The 18179-nt window shown below is 37.8% G+C and overlaps 1 protein-coding gene across 1 annotated transcript in view; it reads right to left on the bottom strand.

Annotated features, from left to right (window-relative positions):
- Positions 1-18179, bottom strand: part of SLC7A11 (solute carrier family 7 member 11) — a 64291-nt gene that overhangs the window by 4929 nt on the left and 41183 nt on the right. The window contains exons 7-11 of the mRNA XM_007430906.4: positions 9665-9788; positions 9410-9513; positions 8752-8848; positions 5668-5817; positions 2381-2558 (exon numbers count right to left, since the gene is read on the bottom strand). Coding sequence (XP_007430968.2) covers positions 2381-2558; positions 5668-5817; positions 8752-8848; positions 9410-9513; positions 9665-9788 — 653 coding nt within the window. The remainder of the gene's footprint in view (positions 1-2380; positions 2559-5667; positions 5818-8751; positions 8849-9409; positions 9514-9664; positions 9789-18179) is intronic.

The raw sequence follows: 18179 nt of genomic DNA, 5'->3' as shown, positions 1-18179 counted from the left end.
TTACAATTAGATTGCCAATAGATATTATCCACTAGATTGAAGCATAGCATTCTAATTAACAAACTATTTTGTACACCAAATTTAAACTGGGTTTGCAGGGTCTTTCTGTTTCATTTATGGTTATTTATATTTTCTCCTGCCAGGAAGCAATAATATTCACAGGGCTCAAGAAATCCATTGCATTGTTACCAATAGCAAAAATCTCAAAAATATTATGCTTTTTACCTAGATGAAATGGTTCAATACTGGCATCCTGTGGCCATACTGATTTATGAAACTACAATCCAAAAGCTTGGGAAATGTAACTATCTGATGAAAGAATAGCTCTCTCCACTGGCTCTTCTGAGGCAGAGACAAATAACTATAGAATCCTGAAGACATAATATTTGATAAGTGACAGTGATTCCCACCACACAAATTTATTTTATATTCCTTTTGTTTATATCAATTCTTAAAGAAAACAACACTTGTAAAGACATATAGGTAAATAAATAAAGCTATGAGGACACTTTGGAGAGCAAGAAATAGTTTAGTTTATTGTGGGTACTGAAAATATTAAAAAGGACTATGCCATTGTAACTTTATATATTAACATTAATTACCAACCATCTTTTAATCACCATTTTTGGATATCCGGTAAGTATTCAGTTTCACATTCTTGAAAATAGCCTGTTAGCATGTACGCACCTACACACACACCCCATTACACAAACAGACTGTAGATTCTTCCTTTTGCAGAAACAGCAACTTGGTGAGTCAAAGTATAGCTAATTAAAATTAATTGCAGCTACATTAAGGAATCACTTTTTAGAAGAATCACAGGTATTGGGGTTTTCATCAGGACTGCAATACATAGGAAGGGATGGTTGATATGTTCCTATCCCATCATAACCTTGACAATGCCCCCCAGGCAAAAATTAGTATAAGAGACTTCTAATGGTCTAAACTGACAATATTTCCTAAAATTAACTGAAATGCTAGGAGTTGAGATTTTCACAGGGATTTCTATTCAAAACATAAGGCCTTCAAAGCCAACACCCTCTTCTGTTGGATTCAAATTAAATCTCACCCTCTTCAGGATTGCAAATTAAAGGATCCCTGACAGAAGACTAGCTGGCTTCTGCCTGAACACATCTAGGTAAAGGAAGTTACCATCTTTCTTGGAAATTGGTTCTACAGTACTGACACTCTGCTCTTCAAAGTTTCTTTCTAATATTCAACTGGCATCTGTGCTCCCATCAACTTAAACCCATTATGCCATATCCTTCCATTTGAAACAAAAGAGGTCTTGACTTAAGAGTAGGTAGCGGTTCTGAACCACTTAAGAACTATTAGTTACTAAAATGGCTGCGGGTACCTGCTAGGTATCAATAGAGACAAAAGTGGTCATACACTGCCTTCTGGTGGTCAGCAATATCTAAACCACAGGAATATATGCTGAAATAATCTCCCCTCTCTGGTAGTATAATCATGGAACTGAGAGTCCAGAATAATGAAAGTATATACTACTCATAACTTGTCTATATTCTTACTGCCAATCTTTGCCAACCAAGGCCATTACTGTTTATAAAACAAGATGCACTGCATAACAGCACATTGGCCTACCTCCCAATAGAGGGTTTTGAACCCCATAAGATCTGATACTAAACTACAATGGCTGTCTGTACCTGATGAATTCAAAGAAGGTTGAAACTATTTGCACACTGCTTGGTGGCCAGTAATGCATAACACCGCTGTTATAAAACATTAATTCAAAAATCAATTATTGTATTAACAGGCAGAAAAGGGATTGTGGCTTTGTTGAGATACAGTTGTAAAATAATGTAGTGCTGACATTCAGAGACATTTCCTAATAATTATTCAGTTGTTGTCATACTGTAATCTCTAATATATTGCAAGAAATTTCCCTTTGTCTTTTGGAAGAAGACATTATATTCAAGAGAGTTCAGGGAAAAATATTCCACCCCATACATACAGGAACATATACCTATCCAAATGGGTTGTCTTCTTTTTCAACAAACATTAGGAATCACCAGCCAGCTCTAATATTTTATTTGACAGAAAGACATACAGCTGGTTCTGTAGTCACAGGACAACTAGAGAGCCAGTGTCTCTTGGATGAAAAATAGGATTAGAAATGGGAATGCAATTGTGTTCCAAATTATAAATTGTGTGAGATAAATCCTATTCCTAAAAGCTAATCTCTTATTTAACTAACACAACAATGTATACAGTACATCAAATTAAGAAGATGCCTTACTATGACAGTGAGAATAGTAAGGGTAGGAGGAAAAATTAAGATTCTCTGCTGTAAAGTTATTCTATGTTTTCTAGAAATAAAAATACAAAAAAGAATAAACTTTGCTCAACGTTCACTCACCTAAAAACCGTCTAAACCATGCTGGCTTCTTGTCCCATATGATAAAGAGGTAGTAGGCAGGGACACCTGTCAGTGTAATGGCAAAGCCAATGCCAGTATTAACCGGATCAGCATAAAGTGACAGTGCAACCATAAAGAGGCAAGTGAAGGAAAATAGAGCAGGAATGAAGAGTGGCACCTGGAAAACAGTCCAAAAAATTACAATTTTAGCCTAATTGTGGCTATTAAATGACAGTAGTATTTAATGTTCCGTGATAATTAAAACATAGCACTCTACAACTTTGAAAATTCAGATATTCAGGGAGACCAGTGCAAATGTAAGTGACTATTAAAAGAAAACTAAACGCACTTTTATTCAACCTGCATCCCAGTGGTGACTTAATTAACAACAAACTCTATACTGTGGTCAGTTTTCTCAATAAAAGAAAGCAAGAAATGGAATCCCTCAAGTACTTGTATTGGGACTGATGCATTTTAACTTGTTGACAAATTACCTTGACAGTGGTAAGCAGTGAACTGGCTAAGTTCACAGATGATACTAAAGTCTTTGATGTGGTTAAAAACCAGAAGAATCTCTTTAAACCAGTGAATGGAATGTTCATGTAACACAAATACTTTGCAAGCTGCACTGGCTATAAGTGGATTTCTGAATGCAATTCAAGGTACTGATGGTCATCTGTAAAATATTTCATGGCACAGGGCCTAGGTAGCTGTAGGACCATCTCTTTCCAATTGTTCATTTAAGATCTGATTGAGTTAGCATGTTCTGGATCCCATTAATAAAGCAACATCATCTCATGACACCCAGAAAGCATTCTTTGTAGCTACATCTGCCTTTTGGAACAGCATCTCCCCTGAAATCCATATGGCTTAACCCTGCTGTCTTTCAGGAGGGCATTTCAGACCAAGGTCTTCCCACAGGACTGGGCTGGGCAGTGTGTGGCACCACTAATTGCTGTATAATTGCCTTGTAATTGTTTAACTGGTGTATAATTGATTTCGGTTTTTTCCTCCCTGGTGTAGTTCTCTTTTACTGTTGTTTTTTACTGAACTTTGTAAGTCGACCCCAGTCATTTATGGGTAGGCAACCTTACAAACTGGTTAAATAAAATTAATTAATTAATTAATTAATTTTTAAAAAGGGAATTGCATCAAATCATGAAGAACAGTTCTGGCAACAGCTATTAGTCTTGAAACTCTGTGTTATTTCTGGACTGGAAGCAGCAAGCTCCAAATACCAGGTATGGTAGAACTCCAGTGAGAGAAAGGTATGTATGCATCTCCTGCTTGCAAATACCCCAAAGGCATCTGCTCTGTGAAAAACAAAATGCCTTGGCCTCATACAGTAAGACTATTCTTATGTTCTCACAAATCTATGCATACTGTACCTTGAAAGGCTTCTATATGAACTTTTTTCCTAGCACTTTGTCCCTTTGCTAATCTACCATTATTTTAAATGATAAGAGACAAGCAGTCGCAATCAGAATGCAGTATTTCAAAATTGCCTATTGGAATCAATCTTACAATGAAACAAGATTTCTAGGATATGGTCTACCATTTAAAACTCTTCACTACATATTGATTAACTTCCCAGCTGCCCAAAATCAATAAATAATCTGGCAAAAGACTGCCAAGTTAAATAGTGTTTTAGAAATGAATAACAACTTCTGATAGCATTATGTACCTATAATATTCTACACTTCTTTCTTCACAGAAGTACAAAATATTTTAAAATTTAATAAAAACTTGCAGTATATTTTAAAATAAAGAAAAATCTACAATATGTAATTAACAACTTCCATTTTCAAGAATGATATGGTGTTCATTACTATTACAAACAACAAAAACAATTAATAATAAAATTCCAATGAACTGCTGAAAAAAACCTAAAATAAAATTAAGGGAAAACAATTCCTGCATCAAAGAGCAATATAAAACAATGATCAAGATACTTGATAGACATTGTACCAAGTAATATTAGGCAAAATATGTTCTTTAACTGGGAACTGTGTTCTTTAATCAACAGTGAAATTATTTAATTTCTAGCTGTGATACCTAATCTCTAAAAGCAGAAGCTAAGAGCCAATTCAGGCAACTGCCACATGCAGCACGGGCTGAAGCAGTGTTGACAGTTTTGAGCTATTCCTTATGAGTTCCTCAGTTTGCTGTTGAAGGATTTAGCTACATTTGCCACCAAGCCTGTTTGACAACTCTTGAACTTGCTTACCACCATGGTTAGTTTGGATACTGTTGAAGATAAGAATCTAGCCTGCTGTTGGACTTGGACTGGTGAAAGGATGCCATTTGTTTGGGGCTATTCCTGAGCAAGGCCTCAGAAGATATTCTTAGAAAACAGATAAATTCATATGGTTCTTGATGGGGTTGCACTACCCCAGACAGACCGGTGCATAATCTGGGGATCCTCCTAGACTCATGACTCCTGTTTGTAGAGCAGGTGGCAGTTGTGGCTAGGAGGGCCTTTACACAACTTCATGTTGTGCATCAGTTATGTCCCTTCCTGGATTTGGAGAATCTCCGCACAGTCACTCATGCCCTGGTCACCTCCCAGTTGGATTACTGCAATGCGCTCTGCATAGGGCTATCCTTGAAGAATATCTGGAAGCTACAACTGGCACAAAAGGCAGCAGTACAGAAGTTTTGAATGTCCCCAGGGGGCCACACATAATACCTCTGTTACATGAGCTGCATCGGTTGCCGGTTTGCTTCCGGGTCCAATTCAAGGTGTTGGTTATTACCTTTAAAGCCCTTCATGGCACAGGACCCATCTGGCAGGTTCTAAGAAGAGGGCCTTTTCTGCCATGGCCTCACTTGTAGAAAAACTTACCACTTGAGGTACGGTGTGCCCCCACTCTCAAGGCCTTCAGGAAGAGTATGAAATCTGGGCACCTGATGGGGGCTCACATAATTGAAATTGGCTTGTGGGTTGATTGATTCTGCCCCCGTCATCTTGAATTTTATAGTCTTTTTATGTATATAGTCTTTTTATCTTTTTAGCTAATTTAATGTGGATATTTATATTTTTTACCATTTTTGATGTTTGATTTTAATTGTGAGCTACCCAGTGTCACCCTCTGGGGGAGATAGACAGCATATAAAATAAATAAATAAATAAATAAATAAATAAATAAATAAATAAATAAGTGAGCAACCAGAAAAGAGGATATTTTCATTAGGAAAGTCTAAAAGTGATCTTCTTTGAAAGATAGGGACTGATGCAAGTTTGAGAGAAACTTATTTATGGAAAACAGTCACATTACTGAGGTTACCTTGAAAGGACGAGGCATATCAGGACGTTTATATCTGAGATAGATCATCCCTGCAACTGCCAATCCTATAAAAAGCCATCTTGCAAAACTGAGGAAGTTCAAGAGGCTGTAGAGATCACTGGTGAAGAGCATGATCATAGTGAGAGGGTACTGCAAAACAGATTAAAAATAAAGAAATGTTTCATTGGTGTGCAGGTTGTTGTTTATCACATTGTATTAGATGTACCATAACAGCCAAGTTCAAGTTTCTTCCCCCCTTACTGGAAAAAAAAAATCATTAACCCACTTCCTTGAGGCACGCTGTAGTTGGAGTTCTAACATATTCTCTGAAACCTTTGCCACAGAGGAAAATTGTACCCTGGACAATTGGCATCCAACATGGCTGGATCTAGAGATGGCTTCTTCAAGAGGAGGACATTAACAATCTCCCTGAACTTGGTCCAACCTTCCCAAAGGAATCAGGTTGAGCATGGGTATAGCCCATACATGATGAAGCTCATATTACCCAGCACCCAATACAATTCCTCAGAATCAATGAAATGAAATTAATCCAGATAAGATTGCAAGATTCTGTCTTTGCCATATCTTCATATTCTGCCCATATGGAGTCCCAACTTCAGGAAATTTGAGCAATGTTATTAGTGAAAAGTTGCCCAAATAATTCAGTGGCCTGTAGACAGCTCTTGTTGTCTGTCACCTTCCAACAGGGAGTAGATCACCCTAAAAGGACTCCTGGGATACAGACTACTAATGCAAAGGGCAGAGTTGTTCACTGCCCTAATCACCACAATATAGGCTTGAATGTGAGCTTGTACCCAAGTTCATTTCTGATTTTCCTCCATCGACTGGCAATGAATAATTAATTTTCTAATACAGTGGAACCTCGGGTTACGAATGCTTCTGTTAACGAACTTTTCAGGCTACGACCAGCTCCGGCTGCAAAATTTTGCTTTGGTTTGCAAACTCCACCTCGGGGTACGAACAGGATACGCGGCCATTTTCCCTCCCGTGACACGGTCCGTGGCCATTTTCCGCCCCTGACACGTGGTCCGTGGCCATTTTTCTGCCCCTGACATGTGGTCCGTGGCCATTTTCCGCCCCTGACATGTGGTCCGCGGCCATTTTTCTGCCCGATACGTGGTCCGCGGCCATTTTCCGCCCCTGACACATGGTCATAAGGAGGGGGACTCTCCCTCCAAGCAATAGCCACCTCCCTGTCCTCCACGCCAGAACAGATTAATGGTAATTACATTGAACCTTATGGGGAAATTTGCTTCAGGTTGTGACCAATTCGGGCTGCGACCAGAGTCACGGAACGAATTAAGTTCGTAACCCGAGGTACCACTGTATTACGCTGTTTCTACAATGAGATGCCATACAGTAGGTGTAAGAGTATCTGAAGAGTACCCTATTCTCTTCAGTCAGCCCACTCTCTCTTAATACAGTCATGAGAGATGTTTGTGCTGCAACCTGATTATCTTATAGATATGAGTGTTTATTAAATTGACCAAAACTGTTGCATTAGTGAAGGGCTGGGACTATCCAGCTGGAGAGGAGTTTTGTATTATTCATTGGATTTGATAGTTATGACAGTGAGAAAAGGGTATGTATCCCTCCAGTTATCCAACTGCAAGTCCTGTAATACATGCATTTTCATTGTCATAAATAAAGTTGTGATCCTTTATCCAATGTGCCACCTCATTTCAGCATTGCATATTGGTGGTATGAAGAAAATGCATGCATACATACACACACACACACACACACACACACACAGGATGTACCATCGACAGATAGCTGAGGTGGCTGACAATGGGAAATCCTATCAGTGGCTGGAAAGGGCTGGACCAAAAGACAGCACTGAGGCACTGATCACAGCAGCACAAGAACAGGCACTAAGCACCAGATCCATAGAAGCAGGGGTCTACCACACTAGACAGGATCCAAGGTGCAGATTGTGCAAAGAGGCCTCAGAGACAGTCCAACACATAGTGGCAGGGTGTAAGATGCAGGTAGGAACAGCATATACTCAACGGCACAACCAAGTAGCTGGCATTGTATACAGGAACATCTGCATAGTGTATCGGCTAGAACCCCCCCCCCCCAAGTCCAGATGGGAGATTCCACAGAAAGTCGTGGAAAATAACAGGGTTAAGATCCTGTGGGACTTCCAGATCCAGACCGACAGGCAGGTACTGGCCAATCAACCTGGCATCGTGGTAGTAGACAAAGACCAGAAGACAGCGGTAGTGATAGATGTAGCAGTGCCAAGTGACAGCAGCATCAGGAAGAAGGAGCATGAGAAGCTGGAGAAGCTGGAGAAGTACCAGGGCCTGAAAGAGGAAATAGAGAGGATTTGGAAAGTAAAGGCCAAAGTGGTCCCAGTGGTGGTAGGAGCACTCGAGGCCATGACTTCTAAGCTGGGAGAATGGCTCCAAAAGATCCCAGGAACAACATCAGAGCTCTCTGTCCGGAAGCGTGCAGTGCTAGGAACAGCTAAGATACTGCGCAGAACCCACAAAGTCCCAGGCCTCTGGTCGAAGACCTGAGATTGAGGAAGACATGTACCACTCATAGGGGTGAGAGGGGAATTTTTATACACACGCACGTGCACACACACGCACACACATATACATATACATAAATATAAAATCTAGAATTAGTACTATGAAAGGCGGGATAATGCTGTTTATCTATCACTGCTGTTTGCATTTTTCTTCAAAATATCTAGAATGTAACTTCAGATCTTCAAAACAGCACATTAGCATATAGCCTTTCTGTAGAATTTTACTGGTTTGCTTCCCTATCTAGGAAGAGTCATTCCATTGAGAGTTTAACTAATCATTCTCATTCAACCCTCAAATAAAATATAGTGAGGTCTGATTTAGGTGCCACCCTGTGAGTTAAGTGCAACTAGCAGAAAGTTCTTGAATACATCACCTCATTATATACTTTCTACCCCTCCAAACATAAAATGGAAATAAATAACTAAGTTTCAAGTAGCATTTAAGTTACATTTGAATGGTTCAGAGCAGGACCATGTTACACAGTCTTGATAAAGAGCCATTTGTTTATATGATTTACCAAAACAATGACAGCTGGTAGAGGAGTGTGCTTGCGAACATGAATCATGGAGAGAATTTCTGGAAGGTGACCCTCACGGGATGCAACGTAGAACATCCTGGTGGGAAAATAAATTTGGACAGCTTTTAAAGATGCTCATTACCAAGATTAATTGAAGCAGCTCACCAGAGACGCAGAATACATTCAAAGTTATCCTCAATAGTACTATTTGTTTCTATGTAAGGCAAGCACCAGAAGCTGAATTAAAGAATTTGAGAAAACAAATTCAGAAGCCCATGAAAAATGCTTCTAAAACGTATTTTAAACTTACATCTTTGTCAACATTCAAAAACAGGAGCAGCTGAGCACTGCTTTATTTTACCTTTGCAGATAAATTATACAGGTATCAGAAAGTATTACTAGGCAATGGGTACAATAAAAAAAAATTATTTTAAATGGGAGTTGTGAAATATTATAGATTGTTCTACTGCTTTAATTCATTTTACTATTAGACTGTGCTCAAAGGTATAATATTCCCTCTGTATTCATTCTATCATTAGACTGTCAGTGATATTTACATTTGGAGAAATAAGTCTAGTATGTGTGTGCACGTGTGTGTGTGTGTTTCTATATTCCATTCACTTTTCTTTTACCTATAATTAGCAAAAGAATAACTTACCTAGAAACTGCAAAAATGCCACCATTCATAGATCCAAAACAAGAAAGTGCAACAAAAATAGGAACAGCTAAGGAAAAACTTCCCAGTAGGCGTTCAGCAAAAGTCTAACAAAAAACAGAAAAATCAGTCAATACATATTCTTTAATACTGAAATGTAGATCCTAGAAATTAAGTTCTTCCCCTATACTCAAAGAATTTAGTTTCAATACATTATAATACTCCCTAGTTTAATTTATGTATTTTACCATGACTTACCACTGCCACTGCCTTGGAGATTAGCATATCCTCAGGGCTGAGAGTTGTAAAATAGGCCACATTAGTTAAGACGTAGCCAAATGTGACAATAACCATTGATGTGCAAATGGCAAGCGGCACATTTCTGAAAAACAGCAAGAAATTTAGCATTATCCATCTGCACATAAAATTAAAGCAATTTGGTTAGGAAATATATTTGATTCATGTTATATTATTTTCATTGTGACTACTAGTTTTATACATAAATAAATCTTGTTACATGGCATCTGATTGTCTACAATATTATACCCCAGTCAAATTAACTTATTTCTGTGTTATAAATAATTGCTAACTGGATAAATTGCAAACAGGAAGCAAATTCTGCCCCATCTCTGTTTGCAAAGTCTGAACCATGATGCTTCTGTTGCTTACCCTAAGGACAGAACTATTTTAGGGCAAACAATTTAAGCTAGCTTTATTAACCAAGGCATTTACTATAAAAAGAGTGATATTGAAAACTGCATTTATCTCAACACTTTCTAATTTATAGGTAGCATAGAATTTGCTTGAGCCAGTGGGATATACAGTGGGGCAAAAAAGTATTTAGTCAGCCACCAATTGTGCAAGTTCTCCCACTTAAAAAGATGAGAGAGGCCTGTAATTTTCATCATAGGTATACCTCAACTATGAGAGACAAAATGGGGGGGAAAATCCAGAAAATCACATTGTCTGATTTTTAAAGAATTTATTTGCAAATCATGGTGGAAAATAAGTATTTGGTCACCTACAAACAAGCAAGATGTCTGGCTCTCACAGACCTGTAACTACTTCTTTAAGAGGCTCCTCTGTCCTCCACTCGTTACCTGTAGTAATGGCACCTGTTTGACCTTGTTTTCAGTATAAAAGACACCTGTCCACAACCTCAAACAGTCACACTCCAAACTCCACTATGGCCAAGACCAAAGAGCTGTTGAAGGACACCAGAAACAAAATTGTAGACCTGCACCAGGCTGGGAAGACTGAATCTGCAATAGGCAAGCAGCTTGGTGTGAAGAAATCAACTGTGGGAGCAATAATTAGAAAATGGAAGACATACAAGACCACTGATAATCTCCCTCGATCTGGGGTTCCATGCAAGATCTCACCCCGTGGGATCAAAATGATCACAAGAATGGTGAGCAAAAATCCCAGAACCACACGGGAGGACCTAGTGAATGACCTGCAGAGAGCTGGGACCAAAGTAACAAAGGCTACCATCAGTAACACACTACGCTGCCAGGGACTCAAATCCTGCAGTGCCAGATGTGTCCCCCTGCTTAAGCCAGTACTTGTCTGGGCCTGTCTGAAGTTTGCTAGAGAGCATTTGGATGATCCAGAACAGGATTGGGAGAATGTCATATGGTCAGATGAAACCAAAGTAGAAGGTTTTGGTCTAAACTCAACTCGTTGTGTTTGGAGGAGAGAGAATGCTGAGTTGCATCCAAAGAACACCATACCTACTGTGAAGCACGGGGGTGGAAACATCATGCTTTGGGGCTGTTTTTCTGCAAAGGGACCAGGACGACTGATCCGTGTAAAGGAAAGAATGAATGGGGCCATGTATCATGAGATTTTGAGTGAACACCTCCTTCCATCAGCAAGGGCATTGAAGATGAAACGTGGCTGGGTCTTTCAGCATGACAATGATCCCAAACACACTGCCCGGGCAATGAAGGAGTGGCTTCGTAAGAAGCATTTCAAGGTCCTGGAGTGGCCTAGCCAGTCTCCAGATCTCAACCCCATGGAAAACCTTTGGAGGGAGTTGAAAGTCCGTGTTGCCCAGCGACAGCCCCAAAACATCACTGCTCTAGAGGAGATCTGCATGGAGGAATGGGCCAAAATACCAGCAACAGTGTGTGAAAACCTTGTGAAGACTTACAGAAAACGTTTGACCTTTGTCATTGCCAACAAAGATTATATAACAAAGTATTGAGATGAACTTTTGATATTGACCAAATACTTATTTTCCACCATGATTTGCAAATAAATTCTTTAAAAATCAGACAATGTGATTTTCTGGATTTTTTCCCCATTTTGTCTCTCATAGTTGAGGTATACCTATGATGAAAATTACAGGCCTCTCTCATCTTTTTAAGTGGGAGAACTTGCACAATTGGTGGCTGACTAAATACTTTTTTGCCCCACTGTACTATATTCTGAGCCATTTCAGAGAATTATCCTCAAATTGTAATTTAACATATATTTTGAGATCAAAGTGGACCACTGGGTTGCCTTAGGCAAATCATTAGCATGAAAAACGGTGGATGGGTGGAAATCTACCCATCACCACATATCTGAATATAAACTATCCAAACAAGGAATTACAATTTGACAAGTTCTTTTGTAGCCATCAGTTCAGTGATCCATTTCACAGGTAGATCTCACAAGACACTATTCTCATAAGAGACAACAGGGAATAAAATTGGGAATATTTCCAGACAAATAGATCCCTAGCATTTTATTCTTGAAATGTATGAATAAATTAATTTCATATATGGTATTTTTGAAAGAAGGCTAAATGATGCATTTAAAGAAACATTACACAGAACTCAATATGCCCCATTTGAATGGCTCAGGAGAGTGACGGTGCCATTTTAGAAACTGGCTGAAACCAATCAACCATTAGATCCTTTCTTTAGTCTGATCCTGCAATTCACCAAAGTTTCATTCAGTGTTGCCTTGCCTCATTGGACATGTTGGGAATTACAATTCAAACACACCTGGTGGCCCTACAGAAATCCTGTGATTAAAACTTAGTGATTATGATTTATGCCACAAGAGCCAGCCTTGAACAATGGTGTAACTACACATATTAGAACTGTTGGATTTCAATCTGATTGAGAAAGCAAAATAAGCAAATGCTGCACCTCCTAACTTGTCCTAACTGTGGTCTTTCTTGTCTTGTCTTGTCTTGTCTTGTCTTTCTTCCTTCCTTCCTTCCTTCCTTCCTTCCTTCCCTTTTTTTTTTTTTTCCTTTTTCACCTAACTTGCTATAATAAAGCTCTAGTTAAACCCAACAGCAGCTGAATGAGGATAGTGAGCGCGAAGAGACTGATAGAAAGCATAGCCTTTCTGGGAAAGTCTCAAAGCAGTTTCCTCAGAATACAGTGCAACAATAACAGTATTATTCAACCATTTTCAGGTGTATGCTTTTTGAGTGAGTGGTAAATATTCATTTGCCATGGAAAATACTCTTTGGAGATCTCACAACAAATCCAATACAACTTTACATCTTGAAACATTTCACTTGAAGAAAGGCAGGAGACAAATGACTACAAAATATGTTTTCTAACATTTTTCCTCAGTTAGTTATAGAATTATGCCCAGATTCAAGAGAGTCCAGACTCAGGAAGCACCTTGTTTCTGGATATTGGGCATGCAGTAGCAGGAACAAGGAGAAAGGGATGTTGCTGCCACCATCTAGCTTAGTACTTTATGACATTGCCATTTATCCTCACTCTCATCCAGTAGACTTACAAAGGCTTTGGAACTGGAGAGCACCCTTCCCACCCTTCCCAAGGGCCTAGCTCAATACAGATACTGTAACAGGCATCAACCTCGTCACATATATCTTGATTCCAAAGGAACACTGCAGATGGATGCTACACTGCGATAGAGCCCAAAGGCATTTGAAGGTAAACAGGGGTTTAGCTTTCACAGCCAGACACTTCTTCTGTCAGTATCCTATCCCTAAATCTGCCTTCAAGCCCCTTTAAGTTTCCACTAGTCATTGGTAGGAATAGCCACTTAAAGTCACTGAGGCCATCCTTTCAGCTCCTTGATTACAGGCCCTGTGCTCTGCCTTGACAGTATTTAAAAAAAAAAAAAATTCAGGACACCCTTAGTATAGAAATTAATATATTCTTTTGTAAAACCAAATGTGAGTGTACAAGCCAACCAGTGAGAAAGCACTCTTAGGTCTGTATGCATCTGGCATGTGAAACCCTGCCTCATTATGCTGAGCTGCACTAACCTCTGCTGACAGTAAAAATAATAATAATTAAAAAAAACTAGCTGGCAAGTGCCATTCATAATCCTGTTGAAAGCCTGGGACTCTCCATGTTCCTAGGAGCCTGCAGCAGATAAGAGGTTTTATGACCTCTGAGGCTGGAATGCTTTAATGTAAAAGCAGTGTTTTCTATCTTCTCTCATCCTCCCAATACAATTGGCCCCTTAGGAAGCTGCAATCCATTAGCATGTAACACCAGCAAGTGCTACTTGCTAGTTGATGGCTTTCAGTGACAAATGTTCACACAAAGAAAAAATCATATGAAATATCTGGTTTAATGATGCGAGCAATGAGCTATCCAACCCATATCCATTTTTAACTGAAAAGATAGTTTTCCTCCCATCACTGTGCAATGCATAAGCTCAGTTCTTGTGCTACATTGCCATCTGACACCTTGAAACACGCACATACAATTTCTTTCTCTGAGGCACTAAATTAGGTATTCTGCTATAAATTAGCTGGGCACATACAAACTTCATGTACTGATATGGCCATTGAAATTGAAAAATCCTTTTCTAATGAGTGGTTTTTAAATTAATTGATTACTGATAAGGTCTTGTTTGGAAATGGAAAAGCCAAAAAAAAAAAACATAGTAAGAAAGAGGTCTGTATTTTCCTAACATTCAAAATTGGACATCTTTTCTAAGCTGGGAAAAAAAGAAGGGTGATGGGAGGAGAAGGAGAAGAAATATAAAATATTCTCTTTATACAAAGCAGGAAGATTGAAACATTAGGATTATCAAACAAACTGAAAGTCCAAGCCAAGAAAAGGTAAGTGTGTTTTAGCCCATTAATTTCAGTGGGATTTGTAATTACAGTATTTGTCTACTTAAGTGCATTGAAGTTTCCAAAAGCCTTAAGGTGTTCCTCTTTTCCTGAATGAGTTCCCCGTTTGCTCATTATTTAAATGTATATGCCACCATTATGTTCATATAAATATTACATATATATTTTTCATATGATACTTATTGATTGAGAAATCATCATGGCCCTATACAAAACTGTTTCATGAATAGGACTCCTAGCCCCATCCTCTATGTCATATATAGCACGGTTCTCTAATGTCCATGCTAAATATCTGCCAGGGATTCCCTACAGATGAGCAAATACGCACACATAAGGACTCCACACAATCAAGAAACTCATTTGTGTGGTGTTCTTATATTATGGAGATACACAAGAGCTGTTGCTCATGTGTAGGTGTTCCTATAAAGTATTGAAGACTGAACTAGCCTGGGTTTTATAAGATTACGAAATTTGTGATTCACATATGATAACTCAACTGTGACATAGAAAGTCAGATGAGAAACAAACACAAGCCGGTGGTATTGTTTCAAAGCACTGTAAGAGAAAATTGGGAATTTCAACTGGGAGACAACCAATACATTAATAATAAATTTCCCAAAGTCTGTTAAATTGCATAAACATCTGTTGCTTGTTGTTAGGAGCTAACACTTCAGGACTCATCAAAAGTCACCTCTCACGAGTGCTTGCAACATGTTCTGCATTTTGAGATAATTGAAACATGGAAAAATATGCAAACAATATGTACTACTTTTGCACTATCATCAATACCGTAAACAACAACCAACTGCAGAAACAGTGAAGTCAACAAGATTAAGAGATTAAGGAAAACAATAACTGTTCTGTTGTCTGCAAAACAATAAGAAGCTGTTGCAGATAATGACCCAATACAAATATTACCGCAAAGAAATTTGAAGCAGAGGCTAATAATGTTAGGAAATGCTGATATTACTACTATACTATTTATAATTGAAGAAATGACAAGGTACTTAATTTATAATATAAAACAAAAGGTAATGAGTAAAGCATTATTTCATCTTACATACTAGAATTATATGACCCACTTGACAGTAGTCCTAGCTTGCAATCTGTTTCCACATGCATATAAAAGTATTGATGATGGCCTTAAAACTTTTATAATTTGAAACCAAGATAACAGGCTAGAAGTGAGTCACTGGCCTGTTCATCACCTGTCACTCTGCCTAGTCTTACGTAGAGCCATTATTGACTCTGGAAGATGCAATAAGATGAACACTTAAGGTTTTAATGAGCAGGTGATCCTTTACATATCTTGGTTCCAATTATTAAAAATGTAAAGGCTATCATATACTGTGTTAAATTCTGCTCCTAAGGAATGTTTACTACTATTTTTATATCTTCCTATTAGGTGTGTTCATGTGTTTCATATGATGTGTTTTAATTCATATCAACTGCAAACCTGCCAAAAGAACTATAATATGATAGAAGTAGGTTGAATTATGAGTCAACAGAAGACAGAAATATTTCAGCATGCTTATCACATGCTGATCTGCTCAAAATTTATTTTCAATTATTCCAAAATAAATGCATTATTTATTTTTAATATTCCAGTCGCAATATTGCCTTTCCTCCCCAATTTATTTATTTATTTATTTATTTATTTATTTATTTATTCAAGATATATTGATTGTTTGAAACCATCTGAAAACATTCAGAAGCAGAGGCAACAAAAGCCTATGTAGAAATCAAAAATATTAAAGACAAGGCAATATTATTATTATATACTTAGACACTTTTATGAAAATATGTTCCATTCCTGTAGCCGAAAACAGTATATCTGAATATATAACATATCTGAAGGAGCCTAATCTGGTGTAAAAATAAAATGGCAGGAATTACAGCTGCAGAACGTAAAACAGTTCATTTCCAAACTGTACAATTATTAGCCATTATCCCATGACAACACATATCTGGCACAAGCTTCAGCTTGAACCACAGGTAGACTTCTTTTAATTACACTTCCATAATCTCAGCTAATGTTGAGTAAGTACATCATTTAGGTAAATGTCTATACCGGGTTTATGTCAGGGTTTGGCATAGTTCGGTAGTTTCCAATAGTCACAATTGAGCAGAGAAAAAATGGACTTGCTGATCTTCTTCTGGTCACCCTATCTACTCTTTATAATGACAATAGTGAGGAAACAGAACAGCTGCCAAAAGGTGCTGAACAATTGTTCAGATTGGACTCAAAGGAGAAGGAAATAAAATAAGCAGCCATAGTAAGGAGACAGTGAGCCTAGTGGCATATAATCTATGAAACAGCGGAAAACTGCTGGATTGGATAGACTTCCAGTTGAATGGTACAGACCTTTTTGGCACCTATATTGTTGGAGGTCTATAATTCTTATATATTTCTTATTCTTAAGTCTGTTATTACAGTAATATTAAGGAAAGACCCCACAAGATACCTAAGCTATAGACCCATGTCTTTGTTTAATGTGGACATTGAAATATTAAGTGCAACACTAGCCAGGATGTTACAGAAAGTAATGCCATCTATAATTCATCTATCTCAATCTGTATTTTTTTTTAAAAAAATAGATATGTATCTGACAATATACATCTGGTGATTGATATTATGGATATCACTGCAGATAAATAGGAATCAGCTGTTCTAATTTTGTTGGATGCTGAACAAGCTTTTGATATGGTCCAGATTAAATTGAGGAGGTTTGTTCTAAGAATATACAGGCTTCCACCATCTTTTTTTCACTGGATTACAATTTAGTACCTCCATTCAAATCAAATCAAATCTTTATTATGATCATAGACTAGCATAGTAACTTCACTCAGTAACTAGAGTTCTAACAAATGGATTTGTCTCTCAACCATCAGATTATATCATGGTAGCCAGTAAGTGCAATGGGCTGGAAGAATAACTTTGAAGAGGAAGAGCCACAACCATGATAGTGGTCAGAGAAAAGAAATTTGAGTTCAAAGCAGAAATGTAATTTGAGAAAATGTCTCAGCCTTACCTCCCTAGTTTTCTAAAGGCAGGAAGTGGGGAGGCACATTCAGACTTGCGATATTACTTGTTACTATAACCTATAATAAAAGTAGTATTAGCATTCATAACTTTGGTTTCCTAGTCTAGATCTAACTCAAAGGGCTGACAATAAGAATACCCTTTGTTTCTGTTAACTTTCATTTTGGTTCTTGAATCACTGGCTTCTTTCTTAGAGTGTCTCAAGATATTAATGGCACTCAGCAATGAATATAAATACTTCTTATATGCTGATGATATTGTGGCTAATATTGATAATTATGCAATATCATTATTAAAATTTATTGAGGTTATACAGTGATATGGTTTATACTCTACTACTACCGTTAACTGGAACAAGTTTAATTTGTTGCCTTTGGGACCTATTATATCTAGATTAATATTATTACTCTAAGATTATTCTTAATAGAGTTAACAATTTGCAGAGACTTTATAAAATACTTGGGTTTATATCTTTCTTGAACATATCACAGTATGTTGAATTAAATATGTTTAAACATATAGGTGCAATTTCAGCAGATATAACTCAATGTCTAAAACTTCCATTAAGTATTTGGGACACAATTAAAGTGATCAAAATGAACATTTCTTCAAGATTAATGCCATATTATAGAAGGAAATCCAATGTAAATTCCTATTAG

This window comes from Python bivittatus, unplaced genomic scaffold (genome assembly GCF_059951505.1).
Source record: "Python bivittatus isolate LINGU-HERP-01145 unplaced genomic scaffold, Pbiv_v1 ctg000070_np1212, whole genome shotgun sequence".
NCBI classification, from domain to species: domain Eukaryota; kingdom Metazoa; phylum Chordata; class Lepidosauria; order Squamata; family Pythonidae; genus Python; species Python bivittatus.
The sequence above is the reverse complement of the archived record's forward strand: the minus strand, read 5'-3'. Positions and strand labels throughout refer to the sequence as shown.